At 39.9% G+C, this 27060-nt stretch overlaps 1 protein-coding gene across 1 annotated transcript in view; it reads right to left on the bottom strand.

Annotated features, from left to right (window-relative positions):
- The window catches only part of UXS1 (UDP-glucuronate decarboxylase 1), a 56461-nt gene extending 31898 nt beyond the window's left edge, over nucleotides 1-24563 (bottom strand). Inside the window, exons 1-5 of the mRNA XM_039714212.1 lie at nucleotides 24334-24563; nucleotides 12093-12120; nucleotides 9312-9360; nucleotides 7143-7186; nucleotides 3601-3661 (exon numbers count right to left, since the gene is read on the bottom strand). Coding sequence (XP_039570146.1) covers nucleotides 3601-3661; nucleotides 7143-7186; nucleotides 9312-9360; nucleotides 12093-12120; nucleotides 24334-24430 — 279 coding nt within the window. The 5' untranslated portion in view covers nucleotides 24431-24563. The remainder of the gene's footprint in view (nucleotides 1-3600; nucleotides 3662-7142; nucleotides 7187-9311; nucleotides 9361-12092; nucleotides 12121-24333) is intronic.
- Between the last annotated feature and the right edge of the window lie 2497 nt (nucleotides 24564-27060).

The following is a 27060-nucleotide window of genomic DNA, read 5'->3' as shown; positions in this document are numbered from 1 at the left end:
GGAATCTAATGAATGGATAGTGTACTGAATGACAAAGTGATGTATGGAAAAGGATGAGATGCCTGAAGGTCTTTTACTTTTCATTAGTCAAATACTAAACATTTATCCTGTTCACTACCCTGCCATCCACTGTTTTAAAAAGCAAGATTAGCAGATTTTTTTTTAAACTAGGAAAAAAGGCAATGGAAAACCTCCAAAGACTGAAAAGGAAAAAAACATACAAAAACTACATCTGTTTTCTTTTGCAAAAACTTGCATGTTCACTTCTTGTATTCTCATCCTTCCTTTTCTTATTAAAAATTCAGGGGCACCTGTGTGTCAAAACACCTGTAAATGGCAGTTAGTGGAAGAATAATTTAGTTGGTCAATTCAGTATTCTTCTGAGTTTGTCAGGGCTTCCTTATGGCAGATTCAACATCTTATTCAGTTCCCTGACAAACCTGAAGGAGAAACAGGATTTAGGAGAAATCTCCTCTGGAATAAAAGAAAGAATCTCAAGGCTCACATTCTGCAACAGAGAGGAGGGAAGAGCAGGTTTCTGTCAGAATGCTGAGAATGAGGACAAAGGACCAGTAACTGAGGGAGAACAGCCCTTTGCCATGTGTCACCACTTACCAGAGGGAAAAACCAAACCCATGCATGGCAAACCTAATGCCATGAGTTTATCCTGACTTGCAAACAAGCTGCAGCCTTGCTGAGCATCCCAAGGGTTTTGGCTTTTCTGTGATGACCTGGGTAAGACTTTAAGGCTTTTCTGTAGAAGACCTGAACCTACTCCTTCAACTGAGGCTCAAGGAAATCTTCTGCTGCTACTTCTATTGCCAAGATACTAGAGAAGATAAACTCAGTGCTTGCAACATATGTCTTTGGTGCAGTAAAAGGAAGTGTCTTCTTCCCAATATTCCTTAAAAAAAATCACAAAGCCAACAAAAAAGGCAAAAAAGCATAAAACAAATAGGAAAAAAGCACACACACAATAAGAAGCATAAAAAGCATAAAAAAGGTAAAAAAAAAAGCACAAACCAATTCTGTCTGGAAAGAAGTTTTCAATTACCTTAAACCTACAAATAGTTTTTATGATGAATCTAAGTTGGCTTTATTAACATATCACTTCCATGGCTATTAGACAAAGAACGTAAGAAATTATTGAAAAAGGAGTTGAACTTCCCCTGGAAAAGTAAAAAAACTATGTAAATTATGTTTTTTATCATCACTTGATACAATATTAAAAAAGATGATTTATCACTGAAGTTCTTTGTACAACCTTCCTGTAATTACTCATACAAGCATCACTTCTAAATATTACTTCCTGCAAATCACAATGACATATTAATCTACATAATCATAAGTTGTACATTAATCATATCCATATCAGAACTGGAGCACCAGCACTTGGGTCTTAAAAAGGAATTCTTTATTAAGACAACATTAATGAAAATATTTAATTACTTAGTAGTGCACATATGCTTGGTAACTTCAGCACCTTCTAAAAGGCACAAATATTACAGATAATTATCTTCACTAGAGGCACTTACAGGTTTGTCTATTTATTACACGCTTCTGCTGTCTGCAATCAGATTTAAAACATCTTATACCCCATAAGGAAATGATATTCATTTTTTTGTTTTCTGCTTTTATCACTTTACTATATTCAATTCAGAAAAAACCCCACCCAACAGATGGAACCAATGGCAGCACTAGCTTCCACACGACAGAATTCTTTCTCTTTCATATGAAAGCCTGTGGCCTAGTCAATTCAGAGAACTCAGGAAATAGACAAATCATGCACAACAAAGTGAAGATCTCTTTTCAATGAAAGTGACAGGATATCTGGTCTCAGCTGAGATACCACCACTACTAGAAATCATCTCCAGAGAGATGCTGTTTAATAAAAAGTAACTGTTAGAACTGTTAGGACAGTGCTGTGGGGATCTCCAGGCTGGAGCTGGAGATTGCAGAGAGAATAAAAAAAAAAAAAGTTAAATTAAGAATGCATTCTAGAAAAAGATGTAGTATTAACAAAATACAAAGCAAAAATAGAAGATCTAGCAAAATTCACTTGGCTGGCCAGTGAATGAGAATTTTGAAGTGTAATGCAACATTTTTATGGGACCTTCAGCTACTCAAAAGAACATGGGATTATTTCCCCTAGAAGTATGACAGCAACATTGTAACAGAATGGAACAGCCCACATGGGCAGGAGGCCTACGAATGCCCATCCAAGTTGGCACAAAACTAGTCAGAACAACCTGCCACTCCTTTTGCCAGGCTTTCTCTGTAGTCATTTAAACTCTACAAAACACACAGGGAACCAAAAAGCTATTCACCTCCAGGTCAGCTGAAAACACTCCTATTCCAACTACTTGCCCATCTCTATTGAAACAACAAATTTCAACAAAATACCCAGTATTTTTCAGTGGCAAAGTCTGGAAGTGAACATTAAGAGCTCCACAGCCTGTTAACAGCTTTCACTGACACTTTTGTTGGAAGTACATTCTCACTTACACAGAAAACATGACATTAAGGTTACTTTATACCCTTGCAAACACGCGAAGCACACAATTTAGGAATTTTCAAAATTAAACCTCTCTCATTTTCCTCAGTTTATTTTCTATATTCAACAGGGACACTGGGAGTCTACAGGTCTCCCTTCTTCTAATTGTCATAAAAATGACAGAACACCATTGCAGAACTAAACTGATTTGGTAACACTTTGTGGAATTTTTCAATAGCAATGAAGATTATTGCCTAAATATGCAGTAAAATAATTTTGTCTGCATCTTTTCAGTTTTTTTCTTTAAGATTTTGAAGCCAAAACAAACAAAAGCACCAGCTAAGTTAGGTACGTTAGCAGGGTTTTGTTGTAGACTTCACTTTCATTACTAGAGAAGCAGAAGTTCCTACTCCATTTTACACATCTCCATTAGGTATACTTTCTCTGCCTTCAAAACATGAGGACAATTCCCCCCCACCAAGATACACAGAAATAAGGAAAAAATCTAGGTGACAGATAACATCAAAAGTGTTTGCAGACAAAACTAGAAATCTGATTCCTAGCACAATTCACTAAGTTTAAGAATGCCTTGGACAACTCCTTGTCCTGACGTAACCTGCCTTCCTCTTCCACCCTCAACTGCTTATGATGCTTCAAAATAACAGAAACAACAGAGAAGATACAGAGAGATGAACATTCCCTGCAGAGCACATTCTTTTCTAGCCTTATGACTTGATTGTGCCCAATTTGGTCACACAACGTTCCTGTTAAGATGTGCTTAAGAAGTTTCCCAGCCTCTGAAAGCTTAAGCCATCTGGGAGCATACACAAAGACACTCTGGCAATGTGATCCTGAGAAGTTACAGGGTGAGCAGTTTAGTTGGCAAGTCAAACTTCAAAAACAGAGTCCACGTGTATTGTTCGTATGCAGAGTTTGAGAAGATCCACACAAATAAGTGAAGCAGTGCCCTAAAACCTGTGCAATACATGACATCCAAGGTAATGCCCTTCATGTCTTCTCATGACTTTAATCCTACAAAACAGATTACATTCCATGGAAGTTTTTTGTATTTCCCCAAAACAACCTCTGAGTAAACACAAACTTACCAGGATTCTTTTACGATCCTTTTCTGATAAAAATTTCACTGGTGGGTATTTCTGGGTGAAACTACAGAACATTTCAAAACAAAGAAGAAAAACTAAGTAAGTTTCAGCCTGGTTTCTTTCACATACTTCTCTTTAATATGCGAGAAACTACTTGGAAAACCTTCCATTCTTCAAAGTTCTGCTGTAAGTATATTTAGTCCTTTATTCTAAAAAAGGATCTGGGTGAACACAAGACAATGCCTATGCATGCTGAAATATCAAAATTCATCTGCAAACAGTGCTTTTAAAATTTCTGCCTGATTTTATATAATGAACCACTTGACTTTTATCTTTTGAGTACAGAACTAGTGTCAGGCATGACATCACAAGAGACTAAAACAATACAACATGAGCAGTGACTGGATACCTTATTTTTAAAGTTTTAAAAGGCAAACAATCCTCTTAAAAGCTCTTGAACACAAAGCAAATTTTGTTGACTTACCGCATTGACTTCAAACACTTCTTGAAGTTTCAATGTGAAACATACAACAAAGTTTTAATTTGCCTTAAAATTTTACAAAAACCAATATAGTTTACAATTAGAATGTTGGAAGACACATTTTAAGATATTTCAACAATTTCTATAAGACAGCTTATTCAGTATGTATAGTAATCTTAATTTTCTTAGACATACTAGACTGCCATTTATTTGATGGTCTTCAAGCTAGTAATTTAATTTTTGCATCTTCTTTACAAAAACTTAATCAAACAAAAAAAACCCCATAAAATTATGCAATATATGAATCTTAAGTGCTCTCTCAAGCTCTTGATGCTTCAAACCTTAGAAGAACTTCTCTCCCTCCCTGTCATGCATTCTGCATAGAGCAACAAAATCCTCTGAAAGAAGGTATGATTTTTATTCATTTATTTCAGTAATTAGCCTCATAGTCTTGGCAATTTAATAGCTCAGGTTTTCCTTAACTAAATATCAGCATGATACTGCACATAAATTAAGCTATGGTTACTCTTCTCCTCCAGTAAGTCCACAGACTAGAGATGGCCTGGTGTAGCATGCAGGAGCTAAAAATGCCAAGAGTTACATTTTCTTCTACTCACCAACAGCTGCTGATTGACCTGACCCTACAACTGATCTTGAAGCACCCCCTCCTCTGCTTCTAACCTGCAGTACTGGCTCAACAGGAATTCTTCAGCACCAGAGCACAGATGCTTCAGTACTTTGTCCAATTTTCATCACAGCATGAAACCTGCTTTCAGTTTCTCAGATTGGCGAAATATGGCAATGGAATCTTCCAATGTTAGCCACACAGGGAGACTGAAAAAGAAGCTACCTACACTTGCCTTACATCACTATACAGGTCACTAACAATTTCTTTGATTTATGCTGAAGAAATGAAAGACAGTGCACAAGCACAATGTAGACATGTAATCCACGTCCTTTCTGAGATAGAGGGAAATTCCCTCATAACAGATTTATGGAGTTCAAAACAAGTTTAAGTGCCAAATAACTAGATGCAAGGCAAGTCTGTCCTCCATTCCGAAGACCACTACTTTAAGGTTGCAGTAATCCAGCCTGGGGTCATATTGCTGCCAAAGGGACGTCACAACCATTTTTGCTCCTTCTATTACACCAGTAGCAGTTTAGAGGCAGTGAGATAGAGCCTGGCAGCCAAAAATCTTTTAGCAACAAAATGGAGTTTATCTTGACTTGATGCTTGCTTTGATGACTACATGGCAATGCTTTTGGTATGCAAATTCTTAATAAAAACTTTACAGCTCTAGCTTCAGTTAAACAATCTCTTGTCATGAGACTAGCATTAAGGAATTCTTGTCTTTCCTGCTTCTCAAAAGCATGAAGATGGCTTGCTTTCAAGTTTTATCAGCTTATGAAGTAGGAAAACATTGATACTAGAATAAGCTTTGCAAGCAGGATCAGCTTTCAGGCATCTGACAGTGAGTAGTTATTTACTGCCACTTCACACAGATATACAATTTAAAAAATATTAATTGCATCAACCCACATTCAGCTGAACCACCAGAGACAAATGGCTACATTATTTAAAAAATAATAATAAAACAATAATAAGAGCAACCCTTTTGTGACAGTATACAGATTGGCTCATACAGAGTTAAAAAAATATTTTGATTCCATCTCCCTTTTCCTAGAGTTCTGAAACAAGATTTATCAATACACATGAAAAGGCAATAGTATTTATATTGCTTGTGGGAGAAGTTTTAAGTTAATGGTTATACTCAATAGTTCTACTCAACAACTCATTGCTTATTTGAAAAAATATAACAATTATTAAATAAAAAAGAGCCAATCAGGATACCCTCCCACAAAGGTGTTCCATGGATGGCAGAAGAAAATACCTGAATTACTCACAACTGAAACTGAAGGCTTACTGGACTATCAACAAGATTAAATATATCAATTTAATATTGTAATTGGCAAGGTGGTGACACAATCTGCAATTTGTTTCACATTGCCAATATACACCCAGTTCAACTTACAAAGTTAATGTGCACATTCAGAAATGAGCAACCAGCTCAGTATTCTCACTGAAATAAATTGCATGTGGCAGGTCACTGAACCTTTCAAACCAATTGTAAAAAACAGAACTGATTTTTTTTTCTTTTTTTTTTTCCTTACAGCCCAGGAGGGGTGGGAGGAGGAGGGGCAGCTGCTCACTGACAAGGCAAAACTCTGGACACCAAAGTACTGCAGGTGACAGGCACACCTCTGGCCAGCAACAATGGTATGCTGCCCCCTCTCCAGACTAAGAGCACACAACCACCAGTATGCAACATACCATGAGGGCTTACTGGTACTGCTTGGACAGTCCAGAGTTGACCCTTTGCAATGCAGCCCTCTCTGCTTTGCCTGGGACACCAACAGTGTCACCTGCGAAACAGTACACTGGCAAAAGCAGCATGTCCTTGTCAGAGCTGAGAGTTCCCACTGCCATACCAGACCTCAGTCTGTGATGAAATCATCCATAAGGACATCCAGATCAGAGAAGTGATGTGACACAAAGGTGAACAGGCAGAGTGAGGAGTAACACACTGCCTTACAGATCCTGAGAGAAGCAGGTCAGCCAGGCCCATCCAAAGCACACACACAGGCTAAGATGCACAAGCAAATCACTGCTCACAGTAGCTGAAGCAGAGTAACCAATCACAAGTAAGGGAAAAGAGTGGTAAAACATACTTGAAGTCTCTTGAAGATGAAACCAGTATGTCCCAGCAGACATAAATCACAGTAATCCATTCATCTGCTGGACTCCAAATATCAAATACCTCCACAGGATTTGAACTTGACAGAGTCCAGCACTCCCAGCTTGATTCAGTAGCATCAATCAGCCATAATACCTTAACCATTACTGTCTCAGCATCCAATGCCCTGTCCTCACTTATATATGACAACAAATCAAAGGCGCTGAAGTTATATACAAAAATTTATTTCAAGCCTACAGAGAGAACTGACTGCTATAGAAAAGAAATTGTGCCTTTGAGCTGCTTCCCAAATCCAGCAGATGACATACCTTTTTTCTAGATCTTTGATTTTCTCCCTTAGAGGTGCAACAGCCTAAAATAAAGGAAAAACATTTAATCTTTGAAGAATAAAACATGATTCACATCACAAAAGATACACATAGGAAGTTGCCTTAGAGCAAAAATCATGGCAAACAGTCTCCTACGCAGATCTTTACTGAAGACACTCCAAGAAACTTCTATTTTAAAGCCTCCTTTACATTAAAAAAAACCTTGAACGTTTTCCACCAAAAATCAAATCACCTAGAAAAGCGTGGAATTAAATCCCTTAACTTACCACTGAAAACAAAACATCTCAAGGCTATGAGTACCACAGTCTTGACAAGGACATCCAATGTCATGATTCCTATTTGACAAAGTGAAGTCATAAGCGACTTGTCTGAGGTTGTCAAAGGTAATCTATATCCAGCAACAGAACAATGGGACAGTAATTTAAACATCAACTATTTAAATGGACAACAGATAAGCATACAGAGGACACAGACACAGAGAGAGGGGCATTAGCCCCAGTAAAATGACCGTAATTATCTCAGAACATGCTACGCAAATTTAAAGATAAATCACATTTAAATACCTAAATATGTTCTACATCAGGATTTGAGAGAATGCTTAGGCTGAAGAAAATATTGAAAGGAATTTTTTTAGAAAAATATAGTTCACCTACTAAGACTTCTGTTTGCATTTTCACAGCTTTAGAAGAGAGAATCACTTAAGCTGGGATCAGTTTCAATCTCTTTATCACAGGACCCAAATTTCTAACAGTCCTGCTGAATTTCAACAGCAGTCCCTGAACTCTTGTTTTTAAGTTTACTAAAGCCCTGTCACAAAATTTACCCTCTTGGGCTATATATAAGTTGAAAGCTGTCAGAGGTTCTAACTGGTACTAAGTGGCAGCACATCAGCAACCACCATTAATTTGTTTCATACAAATCCTCTGGTTAGAGCTAGACATTTCAGTAGATAAATGAAAAATGAATAAAGTTGCATATTCATGTTGAGAGGAAATAATATGGTATTATCATTTATATTCATTAAATATTTAGCTCTGTGGAAGAGCAAATAATTCTTGAAACAGTTATTCTGGTGGTGGTAGACATTATACGAGTACAACCTTAAGAATATGATCCAGAAATGCCCAACTTCTCAGACTTTGCAGTAACTCTAATCTACACATTGAATTTCAAATATTTCATCATTCTTAAACAACTGGAATTTTCACAATGCTTGTTGCAACACTTACCAGATTTTTTTTTTTTAATTCAAACAAACTAACCAAAAAAACAGAGACAGAGAGGAATCCAAAGATAAACTAAGAAGACAGGGTCTCTGTTGATTTTAAGCAATTTCAGTAGGCTGCCACTGTGTCCAGAGGAACAACTGCTATATAAATCTGCTGGAATACAAGACACTATGCAGACCAGGCTACACTAGTACAGGAACACACACCCCCACACAGGGGTAAGTGGTATCAACCTCAAGGAGCTCTCTATCTATTTCATACTTGGTTTTATTGTTAGTAGACTGGAAGGCTGAAACATTTGGAGAAAGATCAGTTGCATACATTCTTAATATTTCACAATAAACTGAGGCTGAAATGGAAATTCAGAGGTATTGGTACAGTAGTCCAGAACCACTATTAACTTCAGTCCCCATGTCTACTCCAGAAATTGCCAGGACTTGTGCTTAAAGCCTTGGCACTACACACCCACCCCAGCCACAAACATTGCTATATTTTTTCATTAGTTCAGAACAGAGCAAAGCGATTTTGGACACCCTCAAATTTGTAATGCACCTTGTAAATGTAAAATGTACCTTCACATTTCATAAGGCAGTCAGAGGAAAGAATTTGTGTACATCCTTTAAGTAACAAATAAAACAGTTCTTGGGAGGATTTTACCATAGTCTCTGTAGCAAATGTATCAGCAGATCTATCAATTTCAAGAAAGCTTTCAATGAAAATAAAGTGGAGTCAGAGATCAATGTTAGAAACTCCACTAGAGCAAAGAAGAGTTCAAAAACTTATGTAGAGACACAATTCCAATGATTCGGTTTTAGCGGAATCAAGAGTAAGGAGATACAACTAAATAAACCACTTCAACATGAAATAAGTGAAATGGAGTCCTCAAAATAAAACCGATTACAACTATTAGGGAACTAACCTCCTCTATTCTACTTTCCACCTTCTGATCCCCATTTTCTTGAAGAGACCTGTTGGCAAGAAAAGAAAAAAAATAATCCACACCTAAGCAATAATTGCTCCACTGCACCTGCATCATATTAAAATAGCATCCTCAAAGCACCTCAAGTTAGCATTATTTCAAAAATATAATTAGAACAAACTAAAGAGGATGGTCTAATTTTCATTGAAATCCATCAGTTTGGCAGAAACTGAACCAAGCCCACAGGAAATAAAAAGCCCACAGTACCAATAAAAATGACATTAATCTTACATAAAAAATTAACTGCATTTTAGAAAAGTGTCTAATTACATGGTTTTGAGTGCCAATTTTTTACTGTGCAAAGGCCCAAAATGTCTCTTTGAGGGTCTCTGCTTCTGTATCCTTACTGTATGCTGACAGAACTTTTTCCCTTAGGCAAATGTATCCCACTTTGACTTCGAACTTTTCCAAACACATGGGAAAAATCCCAATTGCACTAAAACACATCTTCAGCAACCGCGTGATGGGCAAACTGACTTCTCACACAAATGTTACTCATCTGACATGAGGCCAAGGATGAAGTATGTTGTGGTAACTTATGAAAATTGAGTACTGTCTAAAAGGCCAGTGTCTTGCACAAAGCTGTGTGGTCTTATTTAGATTCTAATTGGGTAAAGTGTCTCAGTTATGTTCACTTTTGAGTAAACTTTTACAAGTGTAGAATCTGTATTTTTAAATTCTACCTCTTGTATTAAGGTTATGCAATTTTCCTAACATTTGTGTTACTCTGCTTTTGGGTTTTTTTTCAATTAAACCTTCTGAAAGGGGAATTATTCATCTCACAGTAGTTAAGTTTTTGCATACTAGAGGAATCCTGGGTATCCAATATAAAATGCAGTTCTTTCAAGTGAAAAACAGAGCTCCTTTACTTGGGGCCTGAACTTATTACACCTAGAGAAACAGAAGATCCTTTGTTAAGCAGATATATATATATAGACCACACTGTTAGAAGTTACAGCAATGATTCCCTTCATAACCCTCTGAAAAACTTTCACTTTTTCAGAAAGTCAACTCTGTATATTACTGAGGCAAAGACCTTACTGACCAGACTCATTTGTATCTCTAAAGAATACAGTAAATTCCAACACTAAGACACACATTGCCTGAACCATCTTTTCAAACCAAGTTGTCATTTATTGCACTAGTGGCGAATAAAAACCCCGAAGCTAATGTTGGATGAATTTATTATAAGGAAGTGGTATTCAGCTATCCTGGTGGATTTTGAAAATGTTTTCCCAAGTAACAGAAATTTATAAAAACTATGCAAACAACTGTGGAATAGATAGCATTTCCTCTCTTATAAGTGAGCAAGGAAAATTTGGAAAACCCCTAAGAATTTAAAAAGGTTTCCCCAAAAATAGTTCCTACTGTTTTTTACTCACAAATCCTGCAACTCAAGGACTGGCAACTCCACAATCTATTTCTTAATGAGCATTTCCTCCCAACAACGACAATCTTACTGGCTGAGGACCAATATCAGTCCCTCATAAATTATTTTCACCCTCCACAGCTCTATAAAGGACATCTCAAATAAGAATTCAGAGGCAGATAGTGTCAGAATTTATAAGGACAGCTTATCAGGAAATAAACTGTATCAGGAAATAAACAGGAATATCAGGATCCCACACCCACCTGTCCTCCTCAAACCTCTCTCTGAGGTTCTTGTCCTTTGTTAAGAAATGCTCAGCTGCTCATGTAACAGCTGCTACGCTGCCATAGCTCACTGGTCATGATAACATGGTAATCTAACTGGTATCTCCATCTGCAACCCACAGCAGCCCAGCAGCTGTTTGCCTGACAGCTGAGCACTCTCTGCATCAAGGGTGGGAAACTCCAAGAGGAGTTAGAGTGAACCACTTGCAACAGGAACAGACTCCCAGGGTAAGCTGTCCTGGGTGTACTAGAGCCTAGAGAAAAATTCATTATCATTAGTCTCATTTTGTCTCAACCTTTCCTTACTATGTGCTCCTAGGAGTGGCAACAGAATACCAAAACCCTTTACTAGCAAAACAACATGGTAAAATATTTTGTCCTCTATACACAATGACTTTGCTGTAGGGAACAAGCTGTCCCCATATTCTCTTCAATTTCTCTTGCAGCTGTGTCTTCCCAGTGAATTTTCCTGCAGGACAAACTCGCATGCAAGCAGAAATGTGAAAATCTGCATGTTTTGCATACATATTGTCTTTCTATTTCTAAAGGAAAAAATTCTAGTGGACAATGCAGGATTTTCTGCTTTTCAGCAGTTAAACCATCAGACTCTCTACCAATTAACTGTGGAGGAGGAAAAACTCTCCAAAGCACATTTCTAATTCTAGGTACAGAAATATAATAATGGGAAGCAGTAGAGAATGTGCTGCTCTTCAATATTTAAGCCCAAATTATTACTGAGATACAGTCATGTCTGTGCTGAGGAAAAGCAGAATCCAAGACTATACAAACAGGTATGCCAACCAACTGGCCAAAATCAGAGGATGAATTTGTGCAAAGAAAAGCAAATGAAGTGTTGAGTAAAATTCCAGGTGAGATCTATATCAAATATACAACAATTTTTGAGACTGAACACTTGTATTTTAAAAAAAAATTGTATCAGCTGCTTAGCAACCACCCAAGCAACAGTGTGAGCTGCTGCTTTTCTCCCTACTTTATATATATTGACAGGAAAGGTAAATTAATTTTATTAAATATAAGGATAGTCAATACAAAAATTTTATACATTACCTCATATTGACAACGTTTCCCCATACAGCTGGAAAATAAGAAGAGAGAAAACATTATAATGTCATATAGCAGTACCTGAGGTAATTTTTTCTTATTATCATCAGAAGGAATTTAAGACAATAATAAGTATGTTAATCACAAACTATCTAAGTTACATATACACCCCCCATATATAAGTGTCTAGAACACTGTTTGAGAGTATGGCTGGAATTCTGATGAGATTACATGGGACTGTAAAAAAAATACGCAGGAATTATCTAACCTGTAATTTGTCACTGCACACAGACTGGATAAACCAGAACACTCAACTTGTTTATTAGGGAAACTGGAAAAAATGACAAGAGCAAGAAAGGAGCCCTGTGGACCTGAACCACACAAATTAGAAACTGCAGAGTGACAAAAGACTGGCCACAACAGGCTAGAGCTGAACCAGACCAAAGACGTGCCTCAGGAGTCCTGCATTAAAGGTAGCAAGTGCTTGTGTGCACATATAATTGTGTCTAAATACATACATAATGTGATGTAAACACAAAAGACACCTAAGCAATATAACTTACAACACCTCAGTAAGCAAACAAAACTCATTTATTGCTATTTGTGTGGATAAGTCACAATATAACTCAAAGACCAAAATATGTAACAGATGTAACTGGTCAGGGCTTTGGTGATTATTGGAAGACTATCAGAACACTGACTACTTTTAACTTTCACCTAGGAAACAGAATGAAGTTTAAAGTGAAAAAATTAGAAGCCATAAACCATGACAAGGAACACTTGACAACTTCACATCATCAAGACAAACAAGGTTAACATGGAAGAGTTATGCAAGGGATCTTGCAAAACAAGCAACACAGGAAATATACTCCAAACATCTCCAGAAAATCATTCTGGAGTTGCTCTTTAAGAGACAAGGCTCAAGCTAAGGACCATATTACACTGGGGCTTAGGGTAGCCTATATACAGTATTACCATACATATGGAAACCTTCTCAAGTGTCCACAGATTTTGTAACCTGTATTTTGCCTACCTTTAGGCTCTGCATATACATTCCACCACTATTACTCAATGAGCTCAAGCAGGTGATGAGGTGTTACAGAAACAAAACAAAAAACAATGCTACAGTCACAGGCACCTTCCAGGCAGGAGAAATGAAACATTCCCAGGAAGGAGGAGTGGGGAGGAGACAAATGAGGATTCAGTAATGCAGTTGTTCTAGCCTTCAGGGGATGGGAAAGCTACTGAACTGTTTTTAAGTGCTGAGTGCTGCTGAGTAACTCACGAGTAACTCGAAAGAATCCATGACAGACTAAGAAATAAGATGTAGGAGAGATCTGTGTTACCTGTGGTGATACCATAAAACCACCTCTCATCTTCTGAGAAAAAGAGAGGGAAGCTTTATTATATTAGAACAAATGACCCATAAAATCCAACTGAATTTTTAAATAACCTGGATTTTGTGTTAACTAGATAAAGTAAATTTAATGTGGTGAAAACAAGATACAGCATTGAGCACAGTTAAATTCAAGTTATTTACCCTCTGGCTAGGATTTCAGAATTATGTATGATAATGCTAATGAAAAAAACACTTTTCTTTTAATGAGTGATGACAATCTGGCAGTTACAGGTACAGAATTCTACAGTTAGAGAAATCCATCCAAATAATCTAAGTGGTTATGTAGTGGCAGGAAGCATCTGGGTTTAGCTGGTGATGTAGGAATTGATTGAAGAAAAAGAAAAAAAAGGAGTTGCCAGCTGCAACAAATACCACCCACCCAATTTTGTTGCAAAGACAGTGAAGCCACATGGCATACAAAGAACTGTCTTCCTAAAGAAAACATGTAACTTGTGTGTGCTCAGTGCCCACAGCAGAGAAGGGAAGCTCAAAAAGGCATTCACATTCATATGTTTCTGATATCCCAGTTCTGTAGGAGCCCATGACCTCCCATTAAACTTTTACGAAATGTATTGGGTACCACTGAAAAAAAAAATTCAAAAATTGCAAAATTAACCATACAGGAACTATCACACAGAGAGATCTGAAGAACTGTGAAGTCTCTCATGTGTAGAGAGATGTTGCAAAAACTCACTTCAGCATACTGACTGCCCTTATAAAGGATCTGAATGTGCAATTCTAAAAAGGATCTCTTTGGCTACTGGTCCTCACATGAAGCGTACAGCAAAGTTGAAGGGATCAGAGCTAATATTTTTGTACATGAGTGGAAATAAGGTTTGGCTGTTTTCCTTCCAAATACACAACTGTTTATATAACGGGCTTACCCAGCAGCAGAACCAGAAGCATAACTGGCTCACAGAGGATTTCCCTGCCCTAAAGGTTAAGTCAAGGCTGGTTTGACATTCAGGCAAGAATGATGGAAACATAGAGGTAAGTAGGTCCAAACCCACAAGCAGAATGATGAAAACTACAAGTCTAAATTCAAGATGAAAATCCTTACAGGAATCACTAAACCATTTGATAGGCCCATCAAGTTCAGTCCCCAAACTCACAAACAACACAGATGGTTAAAAAAAATCTTCCACATCAGCAAGGTCATGAATTAGGCACTACACAAACCCAGCTTTGAAAAGCATGAGACTCCTAATGGACCAAATCTGAGCAAACACTAACACAACCCAGAACTTCACAGTAAAAGTCAGTTTTAAAAATTCAAGTCTAAAGCCAAATCTTTTAAGCCAAAATGTATTAATCCAGGATAATAGTCCTGTGCCAATTCTCAGACTGTAGAGATTTAACATCCTCACCCCCCACAGCCACACAGAACATCCTCTGTGAAGAACTTCCAACTCACCCAACTAGAGCATTCATAAACATAGCCTTCCTGCCATCTACTGAAACTCTGTGCTGGGAAGAATTCCTGATTCATTGGACTAGGCAGAAGCATGACTTGTAACCTAACAATTAAGACACTCACAAGAGAAGGAGACAAGAGTTCTACTTTCAAAGGCTGATTGTAAACCTCACCCAATGACTGATGAACATCATAATAAGTTGGCATTAGGGGAGTGAGCAGAATATCTGAATTGTTGTAGCCTGTTTTAGTGGCCTGTAGGAGGAGTAAAAATAGGACTACACCCATCTGTTTTGAGGTGGTTTTTTTTCCCCTTTGCATCCTTTTCATAGAATAATGAAATAATTTTATTGCATTTTTGCAAGGATTAATTGCAAGTACCATGAAGAATAAAGTACATTAGTCATTAATAATTTCCACAGACATTACACTTTAAAGTGAAGGCTTCCAGAGAAGGACATCATGCCTTGAGTGAAATGATGAAAAACTCTCTAAAAGAGCCTCTTTTAGAAAAAAAAGAAAAAGTTTCTTAATGCTCCAATCACAGTATTTTTATTAAAGAGATATTTACATTTATCTGACTAAACATTAATCCCTCAGGGTTTGTAAAAAACCCAAATGCTTTTTCATTTCTTTCCCCAGCCACTGAGATTAAGCTGTAACTACCTGGCAGGCACAGCCTTACAGTAAAATTGTTGTAGGTTATCAAGACTTCTCAAGCCTCCCTTAAAGGCAATTAGTCATATATGAGTAAAGAATTTGGTGTTGATTTTGTTCCTACTGAATGTATTTACGTTCCTGGAAATTTAAAAGTTTGTTTAGTTTTTCTAGAGAAGTCCCATTCTGAAATGATGCTGAATGCAGAGGACTGCAATGACTGGGATACTGTCAGCAAAGGAATAGTCCAGGAGCTATCCTTTGAATACAAACCAACCATACCTACATTTAGTAAAACAAACAAAAATCCCCAAACAAACAAACAAAAAAAAAAAATCAAAAAAACCCCAAAAAACAACAACAAAAAAACAACAACAACAAAAAAAAACCAAAACAAAACAACAAACCACAAACAAAAAACCAACCCCAAACCACAACAACACAAAATATAAAATCTGTTAAATCAGACTTGAAAAATACAATAGAAATCCCAAATATTTGGCTGGGGTTTTACTGAGCATCTACTATGAAATGGACACTTCAATATCACAGTAAGACTTTTAACTCTGACCAGTTGCATTTCATAGCAGGCAAGTGCTATCTTTCCAGATCCTCAGAACACAGGAATAGGATGTATGTTTTCATCTAAATATCCTTTGAATTTGTCATCTGTAATAATACTTTTTGTACAGGTTTCTATCAAATACAGATTGCTACACTAAAAGAACCTTGCATGCCATAATTAACTCATCCACAATAGGCTGAGGAACCAGAAAAACAACACTGTCACAACCTGAAGGTGGGAAAAACCACAATCTTAAAAGAAGGCTGTATCTTTATTCCTCTTCTCTGGGTTTCTTTAAATGACATTAAAATCAAGTCACAGACTACCATAGGCCCTCAACAGTAATATACATTCAATCTGAAATTATTAGTGACATCACTAGTTTCAGCATCACATATATTTTAAAACAGATGTTTTAAAAAGCAAAACTGTGATGTCCATAGAGATCCAACTGTACCAAAACCAGACGCAATCTCTTTTAAAACAATATTCGTTTCCAATTGCTTTATTGTTTGCATTTTCAGGACACTGTTAAAGAAACATTTACACAAACTTTTCTCTAAATAGATTTAGCCAAAAGCACAGAGATTTTTTTTCCCTGTATCACTCACCTTTCAACTTCTGCTCCTCAAAATACAGAGATTACAAGACAAATACAGCATGCAGGAATAATATGAATTGATATACAGTCATAATCAGAATTTTTAGAGCAAACTCATATGCTCTGAAAATCCAATATTAATTGCTTCAGTCAAACTCTCCATTTCAGAGAGATGCAACAGCATTCAAAAAAGGGTTTGTTTGGTTTTTTTTTTGCTTAAATCTGACTCTCCACAGTCATTCAGCAACTTGAGTCTCCTGGAAGAAATAAGGTTTTAGTTTCCAGACTCAAACCTAACAAAAAGAGAGAACATGCAAAGGGAAACCATAAAATGCTTTTTAATACAATTGCATTAAAGTTTTGATTTAATTGCTTTACTTATTTAATAATAAAGAAAACAATTATTTTCTTTAGGAAACTATTATTTCCCACACAACGCTTTGTGGATAAATTGCAGAAATATGACTTTGATGAACTACTCAAGCAATGGCAGCTAGGTGGCTGCACCCAGGGCTCAGTGTCCAGAGGGAGATCAGTAAAATCTGGTATCCATCAGGGGTTGCACAATGGAGATACTGCTCAGTATCTCCATTAATGACACAGACACAGCACTGGGTGCATCCCCAGCAAGTCGCAGATGACACTGAGCTGGTAAGTGTATTCAGGGAAGACTGGTATCCATCAGGGGTTGCATTGGGACCAGTACTGCTCAGTATCCTCATTAATGACACAGACACAGCACTGAGTGCATCCCCAGCAAGTCGCAGATGACACTGAGCTGGTAAGTGTATTCAGGGAAGGGATGCCATCCAGAAGGACAATGATAAGCTTAAGGAGAGGGAAAACATAAACCTTATGAAATTCAAGGCAAGTGCAAGGCCCTGCACCTGGGTTGGAGCAACCACCAGTATCAGTATACACTGAGTTACAAGAGGACTGAGAGCAGCCCTGTCAAGAAGGTCCTGGGGGTACTGGTGGAAAATTTGGACGAGAAATGGCAACACACACTTTCAGCTCAGAAAACAAATCAAAAACACTGGGCAGCACAAAAAGAAATGTTGTCACCATGTCAACTGAGGTGATTCTTCCTCTCCACTCCACTCTCATGAGACACACCACCTGCATACAGCTCTAGGGCTCCCAGGCCAGGAAACACATTGACTTGTTAGAGAGGGTCCAGAGGGGGCCACCAGACATCATCAGAGGGATAAAACACCACTCTCATAAGGACTGAGAGAGCTGTCTAGAAGAGCCTGGAGAAGAGAAGGCTCTGAAGAGACCTTACTGTGGCTTTACTTAAAAGGGGCTTCTAAGAACAATGAAGAAAAGCTTTCTAGCAAGGCCTGTAGTGACAGGACCCTGAAGAGGCAATGGTGCTAGCCTGAAAGACAGTAGGTTTAAGTAAGATGCAGGGAAGCAATTATTTGCTATGGGACTGGCAAGCCTGTAACAGGTTGCCCAGAAAAGTTTTGGATGGCCCATACCTGTAAACAACTTGAGGTTGGACAGGGATCTAAGCAACCTGTTCTACTGAAAGATGTAGAACATCCCACCAGGGTAGTGGGGGACTGCATTAGATGATTTTTAAAGGTCTCATCCAATGCAAACCACTTTGCATTGATGATTGGCCAAACCACTATGATTTGGCCAATATATTTCAAATCACCTTTTATAGTCTTGATTCCATAAGAATAAAAAACCCTCTCAACTGTAGTCCATCTGTAATTCCAGCAGTATGTTAATTTGCTTTAGAGAATTATTTTACTGATGAGAGTATTTTGCAATATTAGTGGAGATAACAACATACAATTACTAATCATAAGTTTGTATTAAAAAATTCCACCTTCCCGAGTGAAGTTTATGATTATGCCTTTGGGGAAAGTACAACAACTTGAATATTAAAAAAGATTTTGAAAAAAATACACCCCTGGTAAGTCTACACAGATCTCTGTATGGAAAATAGCTCTTGTTGCATCTCCCAAACTGATGCCTTGCTCAACAGTAAAGTTCCTGCCTCAAACCAAAGACAGCAGATAGGAACTGTAGCTTTTCCCACATGAGAAGTATCCTAGACACAAAGACACAGGGTTTGCTAAGGGAAAGATGCTCTCTCTATATCTTGGACAGCACCATTGCCACTTCAGCTAGTCATCAACTAGCAAAACAAAGGCAACACAATCACCAGGAAATTTCTCAGAAAGATGTATCTTGGACATCTTGTATCTTGGACAGCACCATTGCCACTCTATGTCAACACTTCAGCTAGTCCAGCTTGTAATCAACTAGCAAAACAAAGGCAACACAATCACCAGGAAATTTCTCCACTCCCTCTTAAGAACAAACATTTAAACCTTGGCAAGCCAATACTCTCCTACAGCTGTGAGACAGAAAATTTGCATAATGTTGTTTCTTTACAAGAGTTAATGGAGCTTCATACTGCATGGGAAGGTAGCCAAGGGTACTTTTTCTTACATTTCAATTAGCATCATCACTTTATGACTGAATTTTGCTCTTCATTTTCCAGATGGAAAATTCTCTTGAAATTTTCTATTAAGTCTTTTTTCCAATTCTCTGTTCACTGTTACTACTCCTTCCCGCCTCATATCTTCAGCATATCATTCTTTACCACTGCTCCTACACTGACCCATCTGTTGATAGCTGATTGCTTTCAATGGACTCACAGAATGTTCCAATGGTCAACACTGTAACTGAAACAAACTCACTTTTCCCAGCTACCTTCCACAAATCCCTTCAGGTAAATTGATGCAATAACCCCCTCCTCTCCCTCTCTCCAGTCCATAAATGAGATGCTGAAAACTCTGCTTTGGTCAACCAACCTCAGAAAAAAGAAACAAGCAATATAAATGTCAGAGAAATATTGCCCTTTGCAAAAACAGAGGGTAAAGAAGGTGGAAGCCCTAAGAGTATCTATCCTTGAGTGGAATGATGACAGGGCTGTCTCCTGCACATGCTGTAGAAGAGACAAATACTAAGTGGAAGTAAAAGATTAAAGACAAATATTATATGGAGGTAAGAGAGGAACTGTAAGATTAATTTCTCCAGCATGCCAAAAATTGTTTTAAAACATCATGGCTAGCAAGACATAGTCAGAGTCCATCTATTCCTGACAAACAACTGAAGCATGAACAAATTTTCACAAGCTACATGAATACAGCTAGTTACAAGCCTGATAAGCAGGGAACTGGAAGCTGTTAAGACAGTGAACTTATTTGCATAAACCCACAAATGAAAGGCAACTTGATGAATGTCCTCCACAACCATTTTGAACTCTTCCATAGCCAATCAATCATGACATCTAGTTAAAAAATTGCTGGGGAAGGAAGATTTCTGATATTGAATAACATTGAGACAGCCTGAAGCAATATGGCAGGACCAACTTGATAACTGCTCTTCTATTATGAAAAGTGGAAGTAAAAGTTTATCAAAACAAAACACTAAGTAACATTTAATCTTTGTTTTGAACACATGCAAGACAAACAGCTTGCAAGGGACTGGTAAGATTCAAACTGAAAAGCTCACTCACACCTCGATATTTTGAGAAGAGAACATTGTATTCTTCCTAGCTGATGAAAATCTGACAAAAACAAATGGCTAATCCTATAAAACAAAGCATAACAACTATGGAAACTAACAATGCTGTGAAAAGTCAAGCCACTACACTACAGGATGTAGTTCCCTCACTTTTTTTTGACATTTCATTTTTAAGTTGTTCTAATAGCTGTGCTATAACTTATCTTACAAAGGAAATGAGGTCTTAAGCTTGGATCTCATGACAGCACCCTAAAATTCCATTTTCCCCTTGGAAAAGGAACAAGCCTACTGATATACTTCCTGAGAACCATCTGATCTACAAATGAGTAAAGAGAACTGTTCTACTTTACCAGAAATAGAGCTCTTAACCTTTTCATTAAGAACATGCAACTGACCTGTCATACATCAGCAGATTATTTACAGTAGCATCAAGATTAAAGCACACTATGCAGACTGATGGTCTGGTCTTTAAATCCTGGGTACAAGATTCCAAGTGTATTTCCAACAATTCAAATAGGTTATGATTCTGCAAGGGCAGTACCACTGAAGCATGGTTGCATGCCCATGTAAAGCTGAATACACACTCAAAATTTCCAAGGGAGTGAGTTTAAGGCATCTATCTATTGACATCCCAACACACAGATTTTTAAAAACAGAGGAACACTCTCAGCCTGCACATAAGTTATTCATATTGTGGTGAAGTTTTTTAACATTATTGATTTAATTCTCTGTTCTTTTATGATCTGTCTACATTTCTCATTACAGACAACTAAAATCAATTAAACCCACTTCACTTCTGTTCATAACCACCTCACGTTCTGAAGCTGTGGTTTCGTAACAGCTTCAAGATGATATAAGTGGAGCTCATGACTGAAAGAATTTGTTTCAGTCCACCTCCACACACCCCTCCAAGCCACTTTGCTTAGCATTAGCACTCCTGCACTATTTTGCTGGGGGTTAAATCAGAGGAAAGCTAGAGCAGAAGACTTTTTCCCTTTAAAAGGGCAATGCAAACTCAATCTCTGGGCAAGGTTTCCCACTATATGTAGCACAGTATAGTCATGCAATGTTCACAGACGAAGACAGCACTGAAGGTGAGTCAACTAAGCTAATTATGAAGGGTATTAAAAAAATTGAGTAGCAGTCTGACATATTACAGAGTGATTCAGACAGCTTGCTAGCTGCAGTATCTCAAAATTCATCACCTGGGCAGTGGGGAACTACATCACCCCTTTCACCCAGGACTACAGAAAAAGTAAAGGAAAAATTTAAACTTTTTTCACTTCCTTTTCCCAGGAAACAGTTGCTTAGGTTACAACTTTTAATTGCCTGCTACATAGAAATGCTCCTTCTGAATTCTATTTTTATACATATAAACCATGCATAGCACAATGTTTCAAGTGAATGATTTTTAAAACTAATATAAATTAGACTTATAGAAATGTGGCATCAAATACTACCTTAATTGAAACCCAAAGTAAGGCTCTTTCTGGCTCTAAGTGCTAATAGGAAACCAAGGGAAGGAGTCCATAAAGGAGTTCTAGGGATCTTACAATATGACTCTAAGAGTGTATGTCATGTCATGATGCTACTTCAACCAAAGTAAACAGGAGTCCTTTGGAGACAGGCTCCTAATTGCAGACCTGCAAAGCACGTGATGGATGAAGGCAACACTGCCAGCAGCACTGCCAGCTTTTATCCCATTTTACCACTGTGCACCTCCTGAAGCTGGAACCAAACAGCTGAATACCCACACAGCTTTAACACAAAAGGGTGATCTCAGTCCAGACCAGCTCCTTCATCTGGTGCACAACAGAGACATTTCAGTCATTGTACGGATGGGGAGCAGTGATACTGAAGACAGCCCAGCCATGCACCACTGTGTGAAACGACCAAGAGAGCCGCTGAATGACTCTTGAGAGTAAAATAGCTCACAGCATTTCAACTGTATGCAAAAAGTTCTTTCTCTAGTTTGCAAACTTGCACAGAGAAGTTCTTTGGGCACCTTTGTAGCCAATTTGCATTCAAAGGCAAAAGATTTCTAGGAAATAAGACTTTTGTAAATTATATTCCCAAAACATTTGCTCAGGGTTTCACACACAGGTTGACAAAATGGCATTATTTAAAAAGTCCTAGCCTCTAGTTCAGAAAAAAATAATGTCCTTGCCAACTATTTCATTCCCTGTAAAATGTGCTCCAAGTCTAAATGCCCATGCCCTAATACTGAATGGAAATTCATGGAAAGGAGGTGCACAGCCTAAAAACACTTAGTCATTTGGAGAGTACTTCAGAAAGAAGGAATGTAAGAAGTGCCAGCACATACACCTACACCAGCTGCTCAGTTTTCTCAGATTCTCTGCTATTTCAGTCAGGCATTATCTGACTGCAAGCAGAGCGTAGTGATGATTCAGTAACATTGTGAGGAGTACCCTTTCAGGGTAGGTGAATGGGATTATAAATAATCACTTCTGAGAGAAGCAAACAAAAAATATTCTCTCCAGAATCCGATAGAGCAGTGGCATCTGCTACCATACCATACTATGTAGCTGACACCTAAGGATTTCACCACCACTTTTGATCTCTAGTCAGAAGATGGGAAAGCACAGCATGTTAGATTTGCAAAAAACATGTTCCCATCAGACTGCAACTTATTGCCTTTTCAAGCCACTTTTTTGCCACAGTGACCTGCAGTCCCTCTCCTCCTCCACTTTTTTTCTGAATCAAGCAGTCAGAAGGCTTTTTTTCTGAATCAAAAAACAAGCAGTTAGAAGGCTTCTCCCTTTCTCAGAGTTAGAAAGCAAATGCCAATTACCATCCAGAGAATATAATCAACAGCTAGATCCCAATGACCACATCACCTGCCACTCAAATCCAGTTTTCACAGCAGCCTATTAACTTTCATTTTGAAAACTATCACTCTCAGCAAAACACATAAGCCTTTCAAAATAAGAACTGACATTAAGCTGTCAGGGTGCAAGGGACCTGAAGTCACTTGGACAAACAAACTGTCCTGAAAGAGCTGAAACACAACTTCAATGGTAACAGAAGTACCTAAATACTGAGGTCCGGTAAAGACAACAACATATGGTAATGAAGGGAATTGCTGTGTTTCTGCGGTAGGAAACACCACTCCTCTAACAAAATTGCTTGCGTTGTACCTCTGCACCTTCCCAAACCCACAGGGAGGTTCTGAAATGTGATGCACACACTCACCCCCAAAGCTAGCTCACCTGTACCTATGTGCCTTCAAGCTCAAGAGAAGGGCTTGCTCCCTACCTGAACTGACAAGGTATCGTGCTGTGCACACAGAATCTACCTGAGTCTGAAAACAAAACAGGCTAAAACAAAATAAGTTAATATTGCAATAGAAAAAAACAAGTACGGGAAGAGAGCTGACAGGACAGCGTTTTAAATCCATTTTAAACCTATCTGACTCACCGCTAGTAAGAGAAGTCATAAACATCCCCGTCACTGGCTGTTCTAAGATTTCTAAAGTACCTCTGTGCCTCTCTCCTGGCTCTTAAGACTCCAGCTACGCGCTGAGTTAATAAACAAACATTTATTTAGCCCCCAAAGGACTTGGGAGGATTTTACAAAAACCAGACACGAGGCCTACCCTGGAAAAACTTCCCCGAGGGCTGCTCACCGCTACCAGGTGGCGATCGGGGCGGACAAAGCGCGGTCTGAGCACAGCAGCGGCTGCGGAAACGCTCCCGGAGGCACGTCCCGCCCGCACCGCTCCCCGCAAGCCCTCGGCACGGGCAGCGGAGCGATAACTGCCGGGGCCGCCCGGCACGGCCGCCCGCCGCTCTCGGCAAAGTTTCGGCGGCAGGAGCCCGAGCCCCGCGCCCGGAGCCTCCCGCGGGGAGCCCCTGCCCCGCCGGGCCGCGCCCGCAACCGGGCAGCGCAACGGGCTGCGGGACGTGCCGCCGCCACATCCTCCCCATCCTCATCCTCTTCCTCCTCCTCTCCGCCACGGCGGGCGGAGGGCACGGGGGGCGCCGCGCCAGCGGGCAATGAATGGCCGTGCCAGACCCGCCCCCACCCCCGCTCACTCACAGGCGACGTAGGCGACGAAGGCGAGCCCCATGAGCAGCTTCATCCTCCTGCGGTTGATGGCGGTCAGCAGGCGCAGCAGCGGCCCCTTGCTCACCATGCCCCGCGGCAGCGGCACGCAGAGCGCCGGGCACGGCCGCGGCCACCCACGGCTCCGCTCGGCCCCGCTCCGCCCGCCCCGGAACCGCCCGCGCAGGCGCAGCTACGGCCGCGCGCGCCCGCTCCCCCGCCCGCCCCGTTCCTCCCGGGCCGCGGACGCGGCCGGAGCGGTGGTGGCGCATGCGCGCGGCCCGTGCTTCCCTCATAACGAGCGGCTCGCTCCCGGCCGCGCGTTCCCTGCGGGGGCCCGGGGAAATGGAGTGTGCCCGCAGCCTCCCACTGGCCTCGTCCGGTCCTTCAGGGTGCTTCAGGGTCGGGGAGGCTTGGTCACCTGTCCCCTCCCACTGTGGTGGTCCTTGGGTGGTGACCTGCTGGAATGAGCAGGCAGATGTGGACACATATATACACAACACGTGTGTCTCGCTGGCGCCTTCAGTGCCCGGTCCTTTGAGAGCACTGTTTGGCTCGTCCCCAATGCGCCTTCAATATCTGCGCAGTAGGGAGAGCCACGTGGACGCAATTTTGCAGAATCACAGAGCACTCTTAAGTTGGAAACGACCCACAAAGATGATGAAGTCCGACTCTTGACCCTGCAAAGGATACCCCCAAGAATTAAATCATACCTGAGAACATTGTCCAAATGCTTCTGTCAGGCTGGGTACTGTGACCACTTCCCTAGGGAGCCGGTCCCTTGACCACCCTCTGGGTGAAAAACCTTTTTGAGATGCCCCACCTGAACCTCCCCGACATAACTTCAGGCCATCCCTCAGGTCCTGTTGTTAGCTGCCAGAGAAAGGAGGTCAGTGTGTGCCCCTCCACCATGTGAGAAGTTGGAGACTGTGATGAGGTCTCCCCTCAAGGTGCAGTAGGATGACGCTGTTTGAGCACGGAGGTTGGATGGGATGACCTACTCTGGTGCCTTCCAATCTTGCCCTTTCTGTGATTCTGTAAATGAAAAATGTGAGGATTTCCCCCTTCTCCCCCACTACTCTACCAGCTTGTAGTTAGTGACTTTGCCCCTGCTCAGGGTAACAAGATTGCAGTTGGTTTTAAATCAGTTACATTTTTACTGCAGCTTCTATGTCAAGTTCTAGTGGCCTGTTGCAAACTGCAGATTGGTATTTGCCTGGAAGGGTAGGTGCCTTCTTCATGTGTCAAAACATGTTCTCCTGCCAGCAAATACACTTAATCTGAAGAGAAATCTCTCTCCACAACCTAACCTTCCCCTTGAGTAGTGGGCCTGCACACACTTTGTAAGGGATATTCTTTCTCACACTTGCCTCCCACGGGAGAAGACTGCAGGAGCAAGTGTTCTTGAATTAAATTCTTCTTTTCAGTATAGAAATGGAGCTTGTTTACAGTAAGAAACTGTGACCTTAGTCAAGCATAGGCTCACAAAGTTAACAAGAGTTAATTCCTTATTACAAGGAGTAAAGTCAGTGAAACAAATGTGTGAGTGTCAGAAGGGTAAGTGCAGTAAGGTGCTGTGCAGGGTGATTAAGAATATCCCCCTCTGTGAGACCCACGGAAGAAAAGGGACTTTTTCAGGAAGCCTCGAGAATTGTGATTTCCTAACCCTGCGCTCTGATTATAAGGCCACTCCTTTCCTTTCGATTTTTGTTTCCTTTGATTTGTGTTTGTGATACCTAACTTGCAAGTTCGTTCCATTGCTTCTGGGTACATGGAGTAAAGGGGTCATCATTTAAAACATGATCTAGCTCCAAATTCATCTTGTGTAGTAATCCCTCAAAAGGTAGCAGAATTTTATACCAGCAGTAAATTTGGCCATCAAAAAGCTACAGCTGAACAGTGCTGCATGAAAGCTAGAGAATATTACAGGATATATTCATATGCACAATACAAAATCCACAAGCCTTTAGGGGTGCCGAAGGCACTTTTAACAGTTGCCCTGCCCTAAGCTGGGCTGCTCAGCCTGTGACTCAATCACGCTGCCTCTGTAAAGGACCTTGCTTGGCACCTCGCTCAGCCTTCATGCCAGTTTTGCTGCAGAAACATGTTCAGACAGGCTGCAATCTGTGAGGATGGGAAAAGGAGAGCAAAGGAGCAGGATGCATTATGGAACTTCATGGTGGAGGAGACTTGAACTCTGCAGGAGGAATGGTGGCCATGCTCTCTGCAGGGCCAGCTGTTTGTCATGCGTGACACCAGGGTCAGCTGTGTCTATGTCACTGCAAATGAGAGAGAATTTGTCTAACTTAACTGCAGGGGGTGACTGTAAGTGACTGTCCCTCTCAACTATAAGTATCCACATGTACCTTGTAAGTGCTATAAATTTCTCCAGCCCCATGATGGTCAACAGCAGGGACACTTATTTCAGGATACAGCTGGTCACATTCACAACCTTGTGCCAAGGACTGGCACCAGTAGCAGAGATTCTGCTAAATGTGCCAAGACAGGGATGATGGAGTTTTGAGTGCTGAGTCTTAATGTGCTATAAATCAGGTAGTAGGCATCCATCTGCCTTCGGGTTGTTATTTTGGTCAGGCTGATCACATGACATCAGCTAATGGAAATCTTCACTGAAATGGTTTGCAGGCACTACACCCTGTCTCCCACACTGCAGTTTTCAGCTTTAGTTCTCAAAGTGCTTTATGAGAGCTTTTTTTTTTT

Source organism: Passer montanus, unplaced genomic scaffold (assembly GCF_014805655.1).
Source record: "Passer montanus isolate IOZ18808 unplaced genomic scaffold, ASM1480565v1 scaffold3, whole genome shotgun sequence".
NCBI classification, from domain to species: domain Eukaryota; kingdom Metazoa; phylum Chordata; class Aves; order Passeriformes; family Passeridae; genus Passer; species Passer montanus.
This window is presented reverse-complemented; position numbering and strand designations above follow the sequence as displayed.